The 22,742-nt window shown below is 43.2% G+C and overlaps 1 protein-coding gene across 1 annotated transcript in view; it reads left to right on the forward strand.

The window, feature by feature from the left end:
* LOC129823986 (receptor-type tyrosine-protein phosphatase N2-like) overlaps positions 1 to 22,742 on the forward strand; it is a 191,577-nt gene that overhangs the window by 50,335 nt on the left and 118,500 nt on the right. The window contains exon 13 of the mRNA XM_055883207.1: positions 2,275 to 2,354. Coding sequence (XP_055739182.1) covers positions 2,275 to 2,354 — 80 coding nt within the window. The remainder of the gene's footprint in view (positions 1 to 2,274; positions 2,355 to 22,742) is intronic.

Here is a 22,742-nt window from a genome sequence, read left to right on the forward strand (position 1 = left end):
CTTATATTCAAGTCTGACATTGTGGTCATTGTAATGCATTCATTCATCAGATGAACATACACTGCTATACTTAATAAGCGTAGCAGTATGTATGCAGTAACAATTTACCGCCATAAATGCAATGGTGACGTAACATGCTGATGAAAGGCATAAGAAAGAGAGTGTTGTATGGGCTGGTAGGACCCCTTTGTGTCTTTCTAACTACTAAGCTTGATTGTTGGCGGTACAGGTAGCGATTGGCCGACTCTGTATCATATAACGCTGTTTGTAAGGTTCTGAAAATGACATTGTTTCTGAAGCACCTCACGGCACTAGGGCGGTTTACACTGCTCATGGGTGGCCCTACAGGGCCGGACTAATGTACCTTTTGTCTTTATCCCTTTCTGGAGCTGAAAGGGCGTTGGCATGGGAGAGTGATAGATTGGGTGGGAGAGAGCCGGGGCCCTTTGTTAGAGCTCCGAGCCGGCCCAACAGGGGGCGCAGTCTGGACAATTTGTCGAAGCCGCCACGCTTATTTTATTTCCTGCTCCTTGCAGCTAACCGCTGCCACTGCTAGACCACGACTCCACCTAGGAGCCTGGGAGAATGGCCCTCCCAGCATGGCTCCTCTCACCCTTCATGTTGACTCATTTGTGTAAGCATGACTTAGTCCTGTAGGGCTTTGAAATGAGTGTCTATCATGTTTTTCATATTGAAGGAAAATATAGATGCATACAAACAGGGTAATTCAATGTTACTGTAGTACTAACACAGTATGCAAGACACAAGGCCAAACATTACACACACAAGTTAATCAATCATAATATCCATTATTATTTATTATGACTGATGATTCACAGAGGAGACTCTGCCAGAATCGTCTCATAATATCTGGAATTGATCATGTCAGGCCTGAGCGGTTGAAAGCAGAGACGTTAGTTTTGATGTGTGAATGTGGGTGGTTTGCTTCAGAACCATCTAGCATTAGTTCCCTCCGAATAATAGTTGTTTTGCAACCATTACTGACTTCAGTCAGACTCCAATTTGAAAAAACATGGGGGTGACGTAATGTCTGACTTCAGCTCATTTCAAAGAATAACCACTAGGTGGGGAGATGCATCAATGCTGGCTGCTTGTAATGCGGTCTATATAATACTGAACAGACATGAACTCATTTACTGTCACAGTAGAATCATAGATTATGATGGTTGATGAACAATGACAGTTTGACATTCCGATACTTGATGTTGTAATGTACAGTAACTGGCCAGTCAAAAATGATTATATTTGTGTTCTAACAGACTAATATTGAGTTTTTCGCTTCGACAGTGGAGTAATACTGTACTAAAGAAAAGCATGAGCTTCAGTTTGAAAACCACAGTCATTTTTTACTTTTGCAGTGTTGAATTTTGAAAAACGTTCAGTGGGTGGCTGTGGCGTAGGTCAGGAAACATATCAATGTGTTATAAAGTCACAATGAGTGATATTCCTCTTCAACCGCTAATAGACCGCTATGGCAGGTTGATCTATCTCCTAAAATATGTGAAACATCTTTACATCTAGAGCTTTACGGAGGTAAATATGATATTATGGTTGAATGGCTGGCTGCTGGTTGAGGTACTCTCCACACATTGCAAGAGATCTTAACCTCCTGGCTGGATACATTCTGAGTCTTTGACTTCAACATAGAGCAAAGCACTTTCTGTTCAATAAAATCTCCAGCATTTTATATTCGATATGTTGCCATTACCTGTTTTTATTCAGGGTGGTTCACCCATGCCCTCCTCCATCACTTTTAGCCATTTTAAGCTCAATATAGTACCTGGCCAGTGTCCACCCTAGTTTTGCTCTTTGGAAAGACATTGTGAGGGGAAAATAACATTTGTACATTTTATTTGCACAGCACTTTTCATTACGCACAAAATTCATAAAGCTCTGTACATCAGAAATTGTCCCTATGACTGTCGGTGAAGGGACAAGAATTAGGTATGTGTATCTCATTGTAGACCAAAACCCCCATCCTTGTCATTTGTTGTTTGTAAAATGCCTGGAGGCACATTGAGATTCAAGAGGGTATCTGGCGGCTCCTGTGGCTACAGGGAATCTAACAGGCGGGGAAGCCAGAGGTGAAATAGTATTCAAGCACCGTGTGTGTACGGCTCTGCTTTAATGACCTGAGCTGCTTTTTTAAGGCAAGACGGTAGAAAAATAATGCTTCACCACCATGAAAAATAGATTCCTGCTTGTGTTTGGAGTGTCTCATCTCACTGTGTGTGTGTGTGTTTTTTTTTCCAGAGTGGTAGGCCCAGCTGTGACCTTCAGAGTGCGACCTAATGCCCAGAACGTCAGCACCGCAGATGTGGCCAATGTAGCAGGTAGGTCAGAGCTTTTCTGACAGATAAATGTGATGTAATGTATGAAGAATTTCATTCGAAAACACTATATATACAATTTCAGAAATGTTGGTAAATATGCTTTTTTGTTTAAAGAACTTATAAAAGAGATTGGTGTTAAATGACAGAAATGTATTGATTTGAAACCTATCACTAGATAGTTTCATTTCAGAGAGACAAACAATCACATTTTGTTGCAAAACAAGATATATCCGCCTAACTCTCAGAGAAAATACTTTTATTTTTTTATTTAACTACCAATTTAGTTTAGAACAAATTCTTATTTAGAATGACGGCCTACCCCGGCCCAACCCGGATGATGCTGGGCCAATTGTGCGCTGCCCTATGGGACTCCCAACCACAGCCTGATGTGATACAGCTTGGATTTGAACCAGGGACTGTAGTGACGCATCTTGCACTGAGATGCAGTGCCTTAGACCGCTGCTCCACTCGGGAGCACTGCAAGGTTTTACACTGTCAAATGTGACAAAAAAAATATAATAATATAAAGAACTGCACAAATGATACATTTGTAACATCGTTATATACAAAAAATGATCTGTGAAATAATATGAGATCCCATCTGGGCTGTGGTCAAAAGTAGTGCACAATAGGGATTATGGTGTCATTTGGGACAAGGCCCAACTCTAATCATCAAGTACTATAACATGAGGCTAGATTTATGATGTGTTGAATTTAAATGTATAGGATACGAACATTCCATTCCAGCTAAACACGTGATATATAGAGTTTTGCAACAAAACCAATTGTTATACACATCTAAAATCTATGAATAAAAAATCTGAGGACAGTAATATTTTTTACACACACATAAAGGTACCAATAAGCAATAATTTCTCATGAAAAAAACACAAATGTGAAAAATTGTTGGATAAAGCTTTTGGAAATAAACTCTTTATATATAACTTTACAAAAAAATAAATATCTTGTGCTTTAGTGGAACATGTTGGATCTGAAATGGACATTTGACCTTTTATCAAATATCCAAGGTTTTGTTGTTTACTCTCAGAGAAATAAACTCAGCAAAAAAAGAAACATCCTCTCACTGTCAACTGCGTTTATTTTCAGAAAACTTAGCATGTGTAAATATTTGTATGAACATAACAAGATTCAACAACTGAGACATAAACTGAACAAGTTCCACAGACATGTGACTAACAAAAATTGAATAATGTGTCCCTGAACAAAGGGGGGTTCAAAATCAAAAGTAACAGTCAGTATCTGGTGTGGACACCACCTGCATTAAGACGACCCAGACGTGCTCAATGGGATTGAGATCCGGGCTCTTCGCTGGCCATGGCAGAACACTGACATTCCTGTCTTGCAGGAAATCACCCACAGAATGAGCAGTATGGCTGGTGGCATTGTCATGCTGGAGGGTCATGTCAGGATGAGCCTGCAGGAAGGGTACCACATGAGGGAGGAGGATGTCTTCCCTGTAACGCACAGCGTTGAGATTGCCTGCAATGACAAGCTCAGTCCGATGATGCTGTGCCACACCGCCCCAGACCACGACGGACCCTCTACCTCCAAATCGATCCCGCTCCAGAGCACAGGCCTCGGTGTAACGCTCATTCCTTCGACGATAAACGCGAATCCGACCATATCCCCTGGTGAGACAAAACCGTGACTCGTCAGAGAAGAGCACTTTTTGCCAGTCCTGTCTGGTTCAGCGACAGCGACGTTGTTGCCGCTGATGTCTGGTGAGGACCTGCCTTACAACAGGCCTACAGGCCCTCAATCCAGCCTCTCTCAGCCTATTGCGGACAGTCTGAGCTCTGATGGAGGGATTGTGCATTCCTGGTGTAACTCGGGCAGTTGTTGTTACCATACAGTACCTGTCCGGCAGGTGTGATGTTCAGATGTACCGATCCTGTGCAGGTGTTGTTACACGTGATCTGCCACTGCGAGGACGATCAGCTATCTGTCCTGTCTCCACGTAGCGCTGTGTTAGGCATATCACAGTACTGACATTGCAATTTATTTCCCTGGCCACATCTGCAGTCCTCATGCCTCCTTGCAGCATGCCTAAAGCACGTTCACGCAGATGAGCAGGCACCCTGGGCATCTTTCTTTTGGTGTTTTTCAGAGTCAGTAGAAAGGCCTCTTTAGTGTCCTAAGTTTTCATAACTGTGACCTTAATTGCCTACCGTCTGTAAGCTGTTAGTGTCTTAACGACCGTTCCACAGGTGCATGTTCATTAATTGTTTATGGTTCATTGAACAAGCATGGGAAACAGTGTTTAAACCCTTTACAATGAAGATCTGTGAAGTTTTTGGTTATTTTTACGAATTATCTTTGAAAGACAGGGTCCTGAAAAAGGAGCGTTTCTATTTTTGCTGAGTGTAGTTCACAGTTTTGATGGGTTCCTATTGAAAGCTCTCCGTAAAGACCACTGGTAATGGAGATGTGTGTCATTGGGAAGAAGTCTAAAGTCAGAATGACATCCATTAAGCGTTCTTAGGAAGCCTCCCTTCAGTGTAATATGCTGTAGCTTTGACCTCTGTACTATGCACCAATCACATTCCTCTATGGTGAATTAAGTACAGATATGCGTTGTCAAAGATTCCATGGAAATTAGAGAGAATAGCTGTATTTGAGCTGCGTGTGGTTAGTATTACTGACAAAAGTACAAGGCTGCTTCAACAGGTACCAGGAAAATATGGATATATAAATGAGACGGTAATGTTTTTCCTGATTGTCTTAGACAAATATGACATGCTTACCATTATTGTATAGGACTTTTTAGCTCTGGTCAAAAGTAGTGTGCACTGTAAAGGGAATAGCAATATAAATGGAATGTCATTCCCTGGGAGGGACCTGGCTAGATTCTCAAAATGATCCCTGGCTGGGGCCTGGCTGAGATTACCTCCTCCAAAATCACCTACACACGCAGACACACACACACAAGTTACATTAATAGCTAAACCTAGTTTTCTTCCCCTTATTGATGACAGCTTTGATAATTGAACTCCACAGTCCACACTCTTGATGATGTGATTATGTAATGGCTACTTCACCCACCTGTTTCGAAAGTGCAATTGTTCTTGTTCGCGCCCTCGTTTCTCATTTCCAGTGCTGCGACTAAATTGTTATGAGAGGTCATGGATGAGCCTTGATTGATATTAATGCAAACAGTTGACAGAACCGCACTTCAAAATGAAATACCTCTGCTTCTTACCTCAAATGCAGTATTGTGGGTGAGCTGCAGTATTTAAGGCATCATTTGTCATATTCAACAAGAATATGGGCAGAGATTATTTCAATATCCCCAGTTTCTGTTGTTTTTCTGAGACATTAAGCAATACAAGGCCATAATTTTATCATAATTTTACAGATTCTTCCAGATGCATTGGAGAAATCTGTGTGCCCATCTTTTAAGCAGTTTGAGACCCTTTTGACCAATGCCCTGGTCAAAAGTAGTGCACTATATAGGGAATTTAGGACACATCCTTGGACCGGCTGGACAAAGAAGTCAGCCTTATCATTCTTCTCCTTCATATGAACAATACTTGATCAATAAAGAGCCAGCCTCCAGGGCCATGGTGGAGGAGGGTGCTTGCTGTCTGACAAAGAGGTGCAGCAGCATGGCCCAATCTGCATTCCAAATTGCACCCTATTCTCTATATATTATGCACTACATTTGATCAAGGCCCATAGGACTAGCACTATGGGTCCTGTTCAAAAGTAGTGCACAATATATAGGGAATACGATGCCATTTAGGATGCAGCCCTGTATGGCCCTGACCTGCTGAGTAAAGAGCCCTGGAGTGGAGCTTCTGTCACGCGTACCCGACCGTTGTTAGGCACCCAGGGCCAGGCGAGGGCCATTGTCAGGGGGGATGTCAAGATGGTGGGCAGCGGGGTGATGACCCTCATTGTCAGGCCTATTCATGCGCACTACAATGTTGTGAAGTGGCAGGCCTAAAGGCCACTTCCAGTGGTGCATCCCGGCCGTGAGAACCGGCCTTCTCTATGGGCTGGAGGTCAGGGTCAGGCCAGCCGGCAGCGTAATTAGCACTTTAAGCAGGAGGACACCAGCTGAGGACCACTGACACTAAGAAGCAGAAAGACACACAGACACACACCACCCTGCTGTTTATCTGAAACCCAACCCTTATCAGCCTCAGATGGCTGCTGTAGATATGCATGTTGTTGTTAACAAACAGTGGAGTAAAGCAAGTATGCTCATGAGGCGTGTTTAAGTTATATTTTTCAAGAATCAATAGCTATATATCATTAATTTAATGAAACAAATCCAGAATAGAATGCATGTATGTGTTGTCTATAAACTGTCTCCACTTTGAATTGTAACGCACTGGGCGTAGTGGGTGCGGAGTCAGGCGCAGGAGGCAGGAGGTACAGAAATAGGGCTTTATACGTGCAGGAAAAATAGTACTCGCCAAGATACTGGGCGCACATACACAAATGCCCAAAACCAGGACCTAACCAGTCCGGAGGGAAAACCCCAAAACAACACGCACTACCACACAATAACACAGTGGAAAATCAATAAGCCCGCACAAAGAACAGGCGGGCCTACCGGCTTAAATAGCCCAACTAAAACCCAAACAAGAAACAGGTGTAACCAATAAGACAAAACCAACAGAAAAGGAAAAGGGATCGGTGGCAGCTAGTAGACCGGTGACGACGACCGCCGAGCGCCACCCGAACAGGGAGAGGAGCCACCTTCGGTAGGAGTCGTGACATGAATGTTATATATTTTTAAAGCCCCAAATAGTTTGACTGATTGTGTATTACTAACCATTAGTAGAGTCTCTTAGTACATGCATTAAACTGAGTACATGCATTGTCTTCCCTGACAATAGCTAGTTACTCATTCACTGGCTGAGTGTAATATCTGAGATGTGATTTGTGTTTTGTCATAGAAATAAGTCTTTGTCACTGAGGTCACACACAGTTCAATAAGTTATAAAGGCAGTTTCCCATCGGTGAATGACTGAGTTTGTATGCTAATTGATGGAATGACCCCTTTTAAAAAGTCAAGAAATTGTGATCATTCTGATATTTTTCACATACATCTATCAAACCAGCTTTTCTTCTGTCAGTTCCTCACTTATGCAGACAGCTCTGTAGAGCTGTTGTTGTTTTGAATATGGTGTATCCAACACCGTTTTTCCGCTTTACACCTATTCTTATTCACTTCCTATCTCTGGTAGCCTCTTGTCCTAACCTTGCCTTGAATCTCAATCACCTCATCCACTATGAACCATGAGTCATTTCTGATCACTGGTTAATACAGGAGTTGAAATGAGACCCCAATTCTTCTGATTATTACAAAGACTATTGGTTGTATTTTTTCTCTCTCTTTTCATGTCTTTTCGCAGTTCAGTGGTTTAGCATAGATCTCATAATGCTGACAGCTGTCAAAATCTCAAATCTAATTACCTGGCTCTTTAGGAAAAAGTCATGTGGTTTGTCTACCTAACTTATCTTCTCCTTATTGATGTGGAGAAAGCCTTAGTGGTTAGCTTTAGGGCGCTGACTAACACCTACATATGAAACATTATGGAGTATTCAAGGAGGCCTGGGTAAGGCCAAAATGGCCAAAAATGCCAACTTTGATTCATTATTTCTCAATTATGCTTTGAAATACAAATGTAAAATGTATGTCAGCAAACCTTCCTCCAAACGACCATTCTATGGATTAAATGTTGTCTCCAACATCATGGTCTTTTTTTGTCCTGGTTTCGTGACAAGTCATCCATGCTGCTCTACAGAAAAAGGGAATATAATGTATACCTGTTTAAGCAAATTTATTGTAATCCGTGTGACTCTGTAAACGTGCATGATGTTGATGTACAAAGTGAAATTTGTGACATGGCATTGCAAATATTGTCATAACGTTACTTCTCTATGGTTATCATCAGCAGCAGCTTAGCCTTTTGCGTTATCTGAGAGAAGTCGCATGCCTACCATAAAAGTACCAAATACATTACATTTTGAGGTCTTCCTAAATCCCTGTATGCTTGTCTGTTTTGACCATACAACATACAAGCCAACATACAAGCCTAACACATTAGTGTATAAAAACACATTTTCCAGATCCAAACTACTCCCCCCAAGCAGGCCAATCCTTGGTTCCCTTTCGCATAATCCTCATCAGTAGCAACAAGGCTGCATCCCAAATGGCACTATATTCCCTGTAGTGTACTACTTTTGATAAGAGCCTTATGGGCCCTGGTTAAAATTAGTGCACTATATAAGGAATTGGGTGCCATTTGGCACTGTTTGTCATCAGCCATTTCTGTTTCGATTCAACTCTTAAATTGTCTCCATTGATTTCCTGTGTGATTGCATTGGAAGTCTCCCCAGTGGGACTATGGGCCCACTTAAGCCCTACAGGAGCCACCAGATCCAATGAAGTTAACTTCATGTAACTTCATGCCTGTTGATCAGTTCTCATCTAATGCTGGAGGATAGTCAATTCAGGATTTTCTCTAGCTAGTAGCTAATAGCTAGATTTTGGTCAAAATGTGCTCAAACCAAATTAGTGGAAAATAAAATGACGAAAATAGGGTTTCCTGTTGTTTATTGAATTAACAGGTTGGTGCTTCATCTTTATTCTCTATTATCGTATGGTGGTGGTTGTGTTTTGTGATTTCTGTGAAATCCCTACTAGCGAGACCCTGATCGTTTGTTTTTCCCATGGTTCAGTCACTTCAGAGAGAGCTGGGAGGGTGTGAGGTGTGTGGTGGCATCACCAGAGCTTTGGGAGCATCTGTGAGTCCTGCTGTAGAGAAGGTGGAACACAGGTGTTGTGTGGAAGCTGAGTTTGTTCAGCAGCAGTGGCAGCGCGGGCGTCATGGTCCTCAGCCAGCCCTCTCTGGGCAGGCCTCTCTGGGAAGGCCTCTCTGGGCAGGCCTCTCAGGGTCCAACTCTCACAGCTGACAGCTCTAATGTGGCTACGTCCCAAATGGCACAAAAAGTAGTGCACTATATAATAGGGTGCCATTTGGGATGCTGCTTCTGTGTAGACCCTGCTTCTGGACCTCCAGCTTCGGAACTCCTACAGATGGCACCCTATTTCCCTATATAGCCAAAAGGATGCCATTTGAGCCTTAGCACTCCTACAGATGGCTTGATTGACTGGATCTCATGCTGGCTCTGCTGCCTGCATGGTTCCACTCTTGCATCATTCTATGGCCGTCAGCAACTGGCTGGCTGGGAGAGAGAGAGAGGTAGAGGGAAAGCTTCCATTTTGCTGCGGTCTGTTTCTCTGTTCTAAAAAGGCAGTATGTGTGGGATGTGTAAATGGATGCTCTAAGCTTGGATGTAGGCCTAGCTCACATATGAAGATGATGGCATAACATAAGTAAGGGATAATCAATGAGGGGATATGCGTTCAATGGAAAATACTGAACGACGTGGGAAGGGTGTTCGATGACGCGCTAGCAGGGAGTGGAACTAACCTTCCAAGGAGTAGCAATATCTTCCAGAGAATGCATAGAGCCCCGAGTTGATTATCCCTTTTATACCATGGCTAAAATGTAGCACATTTGCCGCTAGAAATGTGTAAATTTGCAGGTAGAAATGTGTTCAACATCCACTGAAGTAACAAGCTAGCAAGTTTACTACATAGCTACAGTAGTTACCTTGGTAACCAAACAGACTTGCTAATTTAGCTAACCAAACCATCAGTCCTAGCTTGCTATTATGAAAATCGAACTCAGCAATGCCAATAATGTTTTCAATTCGACTCTTGCTTTCGAAAACAGCTCGAACATAGAACATGTAAACCATTGAATTTTACCGTGCTGTTATACAGTTCATTCAGAAAGTATTCAGACCCCTTCCCCTTTTCCACACTTTTTTACGCCTTTTTCTGAAATGTATTACATTTAAAAATCATCCTCATCAATCTACACACAATACCCCATAATGACAAAGCTACAGCAGATTTTTAGAAATGTTATCAAATGTATAAAAATTTAAAAAACAGATACCTTATTTACATAAGAATTCAGACCCTTTCCTATGAGACTCAAAATTGAGCTCAGATGCATCCTTTTTCCATTGATCATCCTTGAGATGTTTCTACAACTTGATTGGAGTCCACCTGTGATAAATTATTTGGATGGGCACACACCTGTCTATATAAGGTACCACAGTTGACAGTGCATGTCAGAGCAAAAACCAAGTCATGAGGTCGAAGGAATTGTCCGTAGCACTCCGAGACAGGATTGTGTTGAGGCACAGATCTGGGGAAGGGTACCAAAAAATGTCTGCAGCATTGAAGGTCCCCAAGAACACAGTGGCCTCCATCATTCTTAAATGGAAGAAGTTTGGAACCACCAAGACTCTTCCTAGAGTTGGCCGCCCGACCAAAATGAGCAAAAGGGGGTGAAGGGCCTTGACCAAGGTCAGGGAGGTGACCAAGAACCCGATGGTCACTCTGACAGAGCTCCAGAGTTCTTCTGTTGCGATGGAAGAACCTTCCAGAAGGATAACCATCTCTGCAGCACTCTACCAATCAGGCCTTTATGGTAGAGTGGCCAGACGGAGGCCAGACGGAAGTCACTCCTCAGTAAAAGGCACATGACAGCCCATTTTGGAGTTTGCCAAAATGCAGCTAAAGGACTCTCAGACAGTGAGAAACAAGATTCTCTGGTCTGATGAAACCAAGATTGAAGTCTTTGGCCTGAATGTCAAGCGTCACGTCTGGAGGAAACCTGACACCATCCCTACGGTGAAGCATGGTGGTGGCAGCATCATGCTGTGGGGATGTTTTTCAGCGGCAGGGACTGGGAGACTATTAAGGATCAAGCTAAAGATGAATGACGCAAAGTACAAAAAGATCCTTTACCTGCTCTACCTGCTCTTGAACACTCAGGACCTCAGACTGGAGCGAAGGTTCACCTTCCAACAGAGCAACGACCCTAAGCACACAGCCAAGACAACGCAGGAGTAGCTTCAGGACAAGTCTCTGAATGTCCTTGAGTGGCCCAGCCTGAGCCCCGGGTCACACCGGTGTAACTGCTAAATTGCTATCTGACTGTACACTGCACTGCAGGATTGTAGTCCACGAGCGAAAGAAAAAGGTGAGAGGAGGAGAGCATGTAAATAGTTGCGAGAAGGAATTATATATACAATGAGCAAAGTGATCATGCGTTTTTTATGTGGCTGCTCTTGAAAGTGAAATGTTTGCGTTTGATCAGGGGTATATTAATTCTGCCAATTCTGTTGAAAAAGGTTTCTTAAACGGAAGCAAACGGAACGAAACGGGGATAAACATACCTGAATTTGTCCAATAGAAACACTAATTTGCAACTATTGGACTAGTGATTATACCCTAGATCAGCTAGATGCAGGCAAGAGTGTGCAAGGCGGTATTGAATATGTCACTGTCTTGTCATCTTGATTACTCTAAATTCTCTCGACCTGTGTACCTACGTTGTAAACTTTCATTCATAAGCTAGGTTGTAGCAACCTCATAATGTGTATAGGGAACATTTGAGTGCCATGTAGTAGCCTAACCCTATCACTGTTACATTAAACTGGGTGAATGAATATGAATGACAGTCATCCAATATGCTGTAATATAAATATGCCATGCTCATAATTTTTTTTTAATCATCCTCCCTCATCTTAAACGGCACCGACCGCCACTGATGCCATGGTATAACATAACATTAATACTAGTGTTTCTGTTTCTGTAACATTTTTATGAAATTTTGTACTATTCCATCACTATGTTTTTTACTGCAGGATGGATAAAACACCATGCAGAGTCCCTTGTCACATCAGCCATGACAGTATTCTCTCTGGTTCAGTAAAAAAGCCATGTTCCTCCAAACTTCCTAGTCATGTTTCCTCTCTCTCTCATTCTCTCTCTCTCTCCCTGCAGTGAAGAACATTATTAGAGGCTGTTGAAATGCTCCTGTTGTTCGCTCACCTTTAGTGGCCTGATCAGGCAGCAGCCCGCTACTCGTAGTGTGCTCTGAGATCCCTGATGAGAACAGAAGCAGACAGCTGAATTGATTGGCCCACTTCAGCGTATGGACCTTGATTACAGCCACATTCAAGTGTTGTTCTGTTCTCTCCACAGCTCCTCCACTCATCAGAGCAGATAGAGGAGAGAGGAGGAGAGAAAAGCAGACTGACTCACAAGGATTAGGCTGTCTGTCTGTCTGCATGCTGCATATAGCCAGCTAGCTGTGTTCCCCTCGAAACATGAACACACAAACCAATGCAGTTCCCTGTAGTTGCACATAGGTAGGCTAAAGATTTAGGATAATGCCAAAGTATCTGTATGTACTGTTCTGCTCCCAGAATAAGACATCTTTCTTGTAATTTCCTCACTTTGAAAATATTGATGCCTACCTTGAATGAGTAACATAACATATAGTGATTGATGGCTTCAATAATATGTTATTACTGTAGTTTCTTTAAGTATGCACAGTATGTTCTACAGTGTGATTCACAAATGTCAACGTGTCCTGGCTGAGTGAGTGATAGAGAACGCTTGGTCCATACAATAGCTGTTTGCCACTGAAAGGTAGAGGTACTGTAGCTGTCTCCATAAGATTACAGTAGGAGGTGAAGAGCGTTTGATGGTTCGAGCCAACATGAAATGTCCCATTGAAACCCGTCTGGGTTTTCTGTCTGTCTGTTCTAGAGCGTTTTATGTATTCTAACAGAGAGACAAAGGCAGCCCAGGAACATCAAAGCTGCTGGGTGACATTTAAGGCTCTGCATCTTCAAAGGCCTGCTCCCTGCTTTTGTACTTTTTGTCTATAATTAATGTACTCCTTCTATTCCTCCTTTCTAATTCCAAGCGGGATTAGAGCGCCAGATTAGAATTGATCGTCCTCCTCATAATTTTAATTTGCATCCCAGAGACTAAGCACCAAATCACCAGGCACTGGGGGGATTTATTGGTAGTGTCTTTGCATGATCTATTGATAGGACTAGTATGTGTGTGTATGTATGTAAGTGTATACAGTTGAAGTTGGAAGTTTACATATACATAGGTTGGAGTCAATAAAAATCGTTTTTCAACCACTCCACAAATATCTTGTTAAGAAACTATAGTTTTGGCAAATTGGGTAGGACATCTACTTTGTGCATGACACAAGTCATTTTTACAATAATTGTTTACAGACAGATTATTTCACTTATAATTCAGTGGATCATAATTCCAGTGGGTCAGAAGTTTACATACACTAAGTTGACTGTGCCTTTAAACAGCTTGGAAAATTCCAGAAAATTATGTCATGGCTTTAGAAGCTTCTGATAGGCTAATTGACATAATTTGAGTTAATTGGAGGTGCACCTGTGGATATATTTCAAGGCCTACCTCAGTGCCTCTTTGCTTGACGTCATGGGAAAATCAAAAGAAAGCAGCCAAGACCTCAGAAGAAAATTGGAGACCTTCATCCTCAGGAGCAATTTGCAAATGCCTGAAGGTGCCACGTTCATCTGTATAAACAATAGTATGCAAGTATAAACACCATGGGACCACACAGCCGTCATACTGCTCAGGAAGGAGACGCGTTCTGTCTCCTAGAGATGAACATACTTTGGTGCAAAAAGTGCAAATCAATCCCAGAATAACAGCAAAATACCTTGTGAAGATGCTGGAGGAAGCAGGTAAATAGTATCTATATCCACAGTAAAACGTGTCCTATATCGACATAACCTGAAAAGCCGCTCAGCAAGGAAGAAGCCACTACTCCAAAACCGCCATAAAAAAGACAGAATACAGTTTGCAACTGCACATGGGGACAAAGATTGTACTTTTTGGAGAAATGTTCTCTGGTCTGATGAAACAAAAATAGAACTGTTTGGCCATAATGACCATCGTTATGTTTGGAGGAAAAAGGGGGAGGCTTGCAAGCCGAAGAACACCATCCCAACCATGAAGCACGGGGGTGGCAGCATCATGTTGTGGGGGTGCTTTGCGGCAGGAGGGACTGGTGCACTTCACAAAATAGATGGCATCATGAGGAAAGAAAATTATGTGGATATATTGAAGTAACATCTCAAGACATCAGTCAGGAAGTTAAAGCTTGGTCGCAAATGGATCTTCCAAATGGACAATGACCCCAAGCATACTTCTAAAGTTGTGGCAAAATGGCTTAAGGATAACAAAGTCAAGGTATTGGAGTGGCCATCACAAAACTCTGACCTCAATCCCATAGAAAATGTGTGGGTAGAACTGAAAAAGCATTTGTGAGCAAGGAGGCCTACAACCCTGACTCAGTTACACCAGCTCTGTCAGGAGAAATGGGCCAAAATTCACCTAATTTATTGTGGGAAGCTTGTGGAAAGCGATCCGAAACGTTTGACCCAAGTTAAACAATTTAAAGGCAATGCTACCAAATACTAATTGAGTGTATGTAAACTTCTGACCTGCTGGGAATGTGATGAAAGAAATAAAAGCTGAAATAAATCATTCTCTCTGCTATTATTCTGACATTTAACAATCTTAAAATACAGTGGTGATCCTAACTGACCTAAGACAGGAAATTTTTACTAGGATTTAATGTCAGGAATTGTGAAAAACTGAGTTCGAATGTATTTGGCTAAGGTGTATGTAAACTTCCGACTTCAACTGTATGTTAGACCTGGGTGATATGGACAAAAAAGTAATATTATGATAAATGTAACTATTTTGCTCGATAAATACAAAGAAATACTGTATATTATTGTTTTATGGACAATTAGGCCTACTTACCATTAGTATGAAGTTTTTTTTCCAGTGCCAAGACTTTAGCCTACAGTATGATTAAAAAGTAAGCTATTTCATCTAACATGTCCAGGGAAGGCATGATTGATATTTTTATGTGCAAACTGTCAAAATAGGATCCAAATATTTTTGTCTCTTCAGAGATGATTTTGCCGACGCCTATTGGCCTAGGTTATACTATTCACCACCTGAGGAAGTGGGAACTCAAAGCACTTACCTAGATTGCTAACTCTAAATGCGATTTTGTTGCTTGATAGCCATGTAGGCTAATTGATCAATCTATCAGTAAATGTAATGTCCAACAGAACTTTCCAGCACTACGCCTAGTCTACTTGATGTAGGCCTATTCAGCGCAAATGGTGCACACCGCTCTGCGGGCGCATCAAAACCATACTCCGGTTGTAAAGTGGTGCGATGAACTCAATTTTAAGAGGTAAGAAATAAATTGTATACTCACAGAAAGCTGTGACTCTCTTCTCTGTAACTAAAACAACAGTACTTGCTTTAAAAACTGTCTTTGTCCAGCAATTGCATTTTGAGCAACAGTCATATGCTTGTGCAGAAAAGCATCTCTCCCTCCTGTGGGGAGAGGGCGTGAGAGGCTCGCTCACAAAGCAGCCAACAGTGAAACAGGGCCAGGCAGATACTTTCATAGCAGGAATCAACATACTGCATATGTATAGCTTCTGTCCCTCTCCTCGCCCCTACCTGGGCTTGAACCAGGGACCCTCTGCACACATCAACAACTGACACCCACGAAGCATCGTTACCCATCGCTCCACAAAAGTCTCGGCCTTTGCAGAGCAAGGGGAACAACTACTTCAAGGTCTCAGAGCGAGTGACGTCACCGATTGAAACGTTATTAGCGCGCACCCGCTAACTAGCTAGCCATTTCACATCGGTTACACATAGGCTATTACTGTTGTCCAAATAATGGTTTAAGAAAACAGAAACATCTGCAGGAACGTTGTGTAGCAAAATCAGTGTCGGTCATTTTTGGTTTATCGTCCTAGCTCTAATTATGTATGTACAGTATGTATGTAGCTATAAATTAGGTTTTGGTAAGATTAGGCATTTATCTTATTGGTAACATCCATATTGATCCAATAATTTTATGTATCACATGCATGTGCCCACGGCAGCCTAGGACCTGTATTTTTCTCTTATGAGGTTGTACTGACTCAATGTGCAACTTATGTGTTTTCCTACCTGAACTATATGGACATTACTCTGTCTCATTCTGCGTGAATGGATCACGTGTTTTCCACTGGCAAGAACAGATCTGTTCATTCTTTTTTAATAGATCAAGTATTTTCCAAAGGGCAAGAACAGATCTGTCTGGAAATTGAAAGGGTTTATTTTTCTCCCCATCATGAAAGGAAGAAAGGAAGGGGTGAATTATGTATGGGTTATGAGAGACGAGTCTTCAGCTCATTCTCACCCCCTGGATCGAGGTTCAAATTGATCTGTATGTGGCCATGGGTGATATAGGTCAATGTGGCTCATGTCCCAAATGCCACCCTATTTCTTGTGTAGTGCACTACTTTTGACTAGGGACCATAGGGCTCTGGTGAAAAGTAGTGCACTTTATAGAGAATTGGGTTCCATTTGGTACACAGCCTATGGCTCAACTCAGGCCATACACCCCATTTCCTCTTCCTGCTGAAGGGATCAACATCACATGATGAAACTCATTCCTATCTCGTTCCTGATGGACAGTGGCTGCCATGTGGTCTGACAAAAATAAAGGCTGCATTTCTTCAATATAAAGTGCATCATATACATTTAGAAAAAAGAGTTCCAAAACGGTTCTTCGGCTGTCCCCATAGGACACGTGTCAAACTCATTCCACTGAGGGCAGAGTGTCTGCGGGTTCTCGCTCTTCCCATGTCCTTGACTGATGAATTAAGGTCACTGATTAGTAAGGAACTCCACTTACCTGCTTGTCTAAGTCTTAATTGAAAGGAAAAAACAAAAACCAGCAGACACTAGGCACTCCATGGAATGCGTTTGACACCCCTATCATAGGAGAGACCTTTTTGGTTCCAGGTAGAACCCTTTTTGGTTCCAGGTAGAACTCTTTTGGGTTTCATGTAGAACCCTCTGTGGAAGGGTTCTACATGGAACTCAAAAGGGTTCTACCTGGAACCAAAATGGTTCTACCTAGAACTAAAAAGTGTTCTTCAAAGGGTTCTCCTATGTCAAACTCATTTCATGGAGGGCCTAGTGTCTGCAGGTTTTACATTTTTCCTTTCAATTAAGCTGTCGACAACCAGGTGTGGGGAGTTCCCTAGTAGTCACCTTAATTCATCAATCATGTCCAAAGGAGGAGCAAAATCCCGCAGGCACTCGGCCCTCCGTGGAATGAGTTTGACACCTGTGTCCAATGGGGACAGCTGAAGAACCCCTTTAGGTTCTAGATAGCACCTTTTTATCGAAGAATGTACAGATAGCGTTTTTGGTCTTGATCCAACATCGTAGAGACAGGGAAGTCCCATAGTTACCTCAAATAATCTATGTGAAACTGAATGAACACCTGGCACCAATGACTCTGTCCATCTGACTGGCTCTATTCAATATTCACTCCTAGAAACAAGAAACTGCCTATTAAAGTGAGCTTCAAATGGGTCTGCTTATCTTTTTAATTAGAGAGCCGGTTCAGAGGAAAGCAATATTGTCCTGTTGGCTGATGTGTATGTAATGTTGAAAGGCTGCAGTCTTATTGATCATGGTAGAGGAGAAAGGAGGCTGTTCAAACGGTGTAGCAATTAAACAATGATAATAATATTGAGCCTAAACCTGGCGGAGGAATCAGATAAAACCTTTATAATGCACAACCATTGGGAAAGTACTAGATAATTGTTTACTGTGACAGCCCTAGTGACATAATTTTACATAGAATATGTGTCTGGCTTAACAAATAAGGAGTATTTTATTTGTTGTTTATTTGCATGAACTGATTCATAGGGGTTTTGTCTAACTGATAACGGTTTATAATCTGTTTATAATCTGTTTATAATCTTGTCGAGTTGTTTCTTCTGCTTTGGGACAGTTAAATTACTATTACTCCTGTGTGAACTGTCCTCTTGTTACCACAGTGCAATAGACAATATGAAGGCTATTTATACTTCAAGGTGCTTATGCAACACTTTCCAAATCTTATTACGGGAAAGAGGAATTACAACCCAAAGTGAAATGACAACAATCCCCTGTCCCAGACAAGAGTGTGTCCCAAATGAAACCCTATTCCCATTATTGTGCAGTACTTTTGACAAGTGCCCTTTGGTAGTAGTAGATCCCTACAGTATGTAGTGGGAATATAGGATGCCATTTGAGATGCACAATACACAATGACCTTTACAGCAGACAATTACATTGTTGACTTAATTCCTGAACTGCATAACAAAAATCTAATTTAAGGCATGCAAGTCACGTGAACATATTTGCAGCAGAGAGAGAAGTGATTTTCCTGAGTTCTGGATGAGTGGTTTCAGATCTAATAACGGTCTTGTTTCAGTTTATCAGAACAGCAACAACCGTGACAAACTGTGTTTGGTTTGTCATTTACTGTGGCCTGCAATTCAGTCATACACAGTGGGCTTAATTCAGTGAGGTAGAGGTGACCCGATATTCAAGTGTAGCCACCCCTCTGAGTCTGGTTCCTCCAGGTTTCTTCCTAGGTAGGTTCCTGCCTTCTAGGGAATTTTTCCCTAGCCACTGTGCTTCTACATCTGCATTGCTTGCTGTTTGGGGTTTTAGGCTGGGTATCTGTTAAGCACTTTGTGACAAATGCTGATGTAAAAAGGGCTTTATAAAATATTTTTGATTGATTGATTAAGGGTGACGTTTGGGACACACACATTGTGAATCCAGAAGAAGCCTGCCCTACCCGCTGTAGTGCTGTGATTTGGTGCAGCTGTAGTGATGTGATTTGGTGCAGCTGTAGTGATGTGATTTGGTGCAGCTGTAGTGCTGTGTTTTGGTGCAGCTGTAGTGCTGTGATTTGGTGCAGCTGTAGTGATGTGATTTGGTGCAGCTGTAGTGCTGTGATTTGGTGCAGCTGTAGTGCTGTGATTTGGTACAGCTGTAGTGCTGTGATTTGGTGCAGCTGTAGTGCTGTGATTTGGTGCAGCTGTAGTGCTGTGATTTGGTGCAGCTGTAGTGCTGTGTTTTGGTGCAGCTGTAGTGCTGTGATTTGGTGCAGCTGTAGTGCTGTGATTTGGTGCAGCTGTAGTGCTGTGTTTTGGTGCAGCTGTAGTGCTGTGTTTTGGTACAGCTGTAGTGCTGTGTTTTGGTGCAGCTGTAGTGCTGTGATTTGGTGCAGCTGTAGTGCTGTGTTTTGGTGCAGCTGTAGTGCTGTGATTTGGTGCAGCTGTAGTGCTGTGTTTTGGTACAGCTGTAGTGCTGTGATTTGGTGCAGCTGTAGTGCTGTGTTTTGGTGCAGCTGTAGTGCTGTGATTTGGTGCAGCTGTAGTGCTGTGTTTTGGTGCAGCTGTAGTGCTGTGATTTGGTGCAGCTGTAGTGCTGTGATTTGGTGCAGCTGTAGTGCTGTGATTTGGTGCAGCTGTAGTGCTGTGATTTGGTGCAGCTGTAGTGCTGTGATTTGGTGCAGCTGTAGTGCTGTGATTTGGTGCAGCTGTAGTGCTGTGATTTGGTGCAGCTGTAGTGCTGTGTTTTGGTGCAGCTGTAGTGCTGTGATTTGGTGCAGCTGTAGTGCTGTGATTTGGTACAGCTGTAGTGCTGTGATTTGGTGCAGCTGTAGTGCTGTGATTTGGTACAGCTGTAGTGCTGTGATTTGGTACAGCTGTAGTGCTGTGTTTTGGTACAGCTGTAGTGCTGTGTTTTGGTGCAGCTGTAGTGCTGTGTTTTGGTGCAGCTGTAGTGCTGTGATTTGGTGCAGCTGTAGTGCTGTGATTTGGTGCAGCTGTAGTGCTGTGTTTTGGTGCAGCTGTAGTGCTGTGATTTGGTGCAGCTGTAGTGCTGTGTTTTGGTACAGCTGTAGTGCTGTGATTTGGTGCAGCTGTAGTGCTGTGTTTTGGTGCAGCTGTAGTGCTGTGATTTGGTGCAGCTGTAGTGCTGTGTTTTGGTGCAGCTGTAGTGCTGTGATTTGGTGCAGCTGTAGTGCTGTGATTTGGTGCAGCTGTAGTGCTGTGATTTGGTGCAGCTGTAGTGCTGTGATTTGGTGCAGCTGTAGTGCTGTGATTTGGTGCAGCTGTAGTGCTGTGATTTGGTGCAGCTGTAGTGCTGTGATTTGGTGCAGCTGTAGTGCTGTGTTTTGGTGCAGCTGTAGTGCTGTGATTTGGTGCAGCTGTAGTGCTGTGATTTGGTGCAGCTGTAGTGCTGTGATTTGGTGCAGCTGTAGTGCTGTGATTTGGTGCAGCTGTAGTGCTGTGATTTGGTGCAGCTGTAGTGCTGTGATTTGGTGCAGCTGTAGTGCTGTGATTTGGTGCAGCTGTAGTGCTGTGTTTTGGTGCAGCTGTAGTGCTGTGATTTGGTGCAGCTGTAGTGCTGTGATTTGGTACAGCTGTAGTGCTGTGATTTGGTGCAGCTGTAGTGCTGTGATTTGGTACAGCTGTAGTGCTGTGATTTGGTACAGCTGTAGTGCTGTGTTTTGGTACAGCTGTAGTGCTGTGTTTTGGTGCAGCTGTAGTGCTGTGTTTTGGTGCAGCTGTAGTGCTGTGATTTGGTGCAGCTGTAGTGCTGTGATTTGGTGCAGCTGTAGTGCTGTGTTTTGGTGCAGCTGTAGTGCTGTGATTTGGTGCAGCTGTAGTGCTGTGTTTTGGTACAGCTGTAGTGCTGTGATTTGGTGCAGCTGTAGTGCTGTGTTTTGGTGCAGCTGTAGTGCTGTGATTTGGTGCAGCTGTAGTGCTGTGATTTGGTGCATGTAACGGCTTTCTTCCTGGGATGAAGGAGAGGACCAAAACGCAGCGCGGCTAGTGTTCAACATGATTTAATAAAGATAATAACGTGAACACTACAAGCAACAAAACAATTAAAGTTGAAAACCGAAAACAGTCCTATCTGGTGCAGAACACAAAGACAGGAAACAATCACCCACAAACCAACAGTGCAAACAGGGTACCTTAATATGGTTCCCAATCAGAGACAATGCAAAACACCTGCCTCTGATTGAGAACCATATTAGGCCAAACAACAAACCCAACATAGAAACACAAAACATAGACTACACCCACCCAGCTCACGTCCTGACCAACTAAACAAAGACAAAACAGAGGAAATAAGGTCAGGAACGTAACAGTCCCCCCCCACCCCCAAAGGTGCGGACTCCGGCCGCAAAACCTGAACCTATAGGGGAGGGTCTGGGTGGGCGTCTCTCCACGGTGGCGGCTCTGGCGCTGGACGTGGCCCCCACTCCACCATAGTTAATCCCCGCTTCCGTGGCCTCCTCCTAATGACGACCCACCAAAATAACCCCACTGTACTGATGGGCGCCTCTGGACAGAGGGGCAGCTCCGGACTGAGGGGCAGGAACGTGACAGTACAGCTGTAGTGCTGTGATTTGGTACAGCTGTAGTGCTGTGTTTTGGTGCAGCTGTAGTGCTGTGATTTGGTGCAGCTGTAGTGCTGTGTTTTGGTGCAGCTGTAGTGCTGTGATTTGGTACAGCTGTAGTGCTGTGTTTTTGTGCAGCTGTAGTGATGTGATTTGGTAGTGCTGTGATTTGGTGCAGCTGTAGTGCTGTGATTTGGTACAGCTGTAGTGCTGTGATTTGGTGCAGCTGTAGTGCTGTGATTTGGTACAGCTGTAGTGCTGTGATTTGGTACAGCTGTAGTGCTGTGATTTGGTGCAGCTGTAGTGCTGTGATTTGGTGCAGCTGTAGTGCTGTGATTTGGTGCAGCTGTAGTGCTGTGATTTGGTACAGCTGTAGTGCTGTGATTTGGTGCAGCTGTAGTGCTGTGATTTGGTACAGCTGTAGTGCTGTGATTTGGTACAGCTGTAGTGCTGTGATTTGGTGCAGCTGTAGTGCTGTGATTTGGTAGTGCTGTGATTTGGTACAGCTGTAGTGCTGTGATTTGGTGCAGCTGTAGTGCTGTGATTTGGTGCAGCTGTAGTGCTGTGATTTGGTACAGCTGTAGTGCTGTGATTTGGTACAGCTGTAGTGCTGTGATTTGGTACAGCTGTAGTGCTGTGATTTGGTACAGCTGTAGTGCTGTGATTTGGTACAGCTGTAGTGCTGTGATTTGGTGCAGCTGTAGTGCTGTGATTTGGTGCAGCTGTAGTGCTGTGATTTGGTACAGCTGTAGTGCTGTGATTTGGTGCAGCTGTAGTGCTGTGATTTGGTGCAGCTGTAGTGCTGTGATTTGGTACAGCTGTAGTGCTGTGATTTGGTACAGCTGTAGTGCTGTGATTTGGTACAGCTGTAGTGCTGTGTTTTGGTACAGCTGTAGTGCTGTGTTTTGGTGCAGCTGTAGTGTATTGGATCTGTGATAACACATTCCTTAAGACACGTGTGCAGTCCATTGTATCCCCCTCTGCCACCTGATACTCAGGAAGCTCGTTGGCAGGAGTGTGCCACCTGTTTTAGTGCCACCACCATCACCCCTTCCCCTTTTAACCCACCACACACACACACATGCAAACAAATGCAAGCATGCTCTCACAAACACACACACACACA

Source organism: Salvelinus fontinalis, chromosome 26 (assembly GCF_029448725.1).
Source record: "Salvelinus fontinalis isolate EN_2023a chromosome 26, ASM2944872v1, whole genome shotgun sequence".
Classification (NCBI taxonomy): domain Eukaryota; kingdom Metazoa; phylum Chordata; class Actinopteri; order Salmoniformes; family Salmonidae; genus Salvelinus; species Salvelinus fontinalis.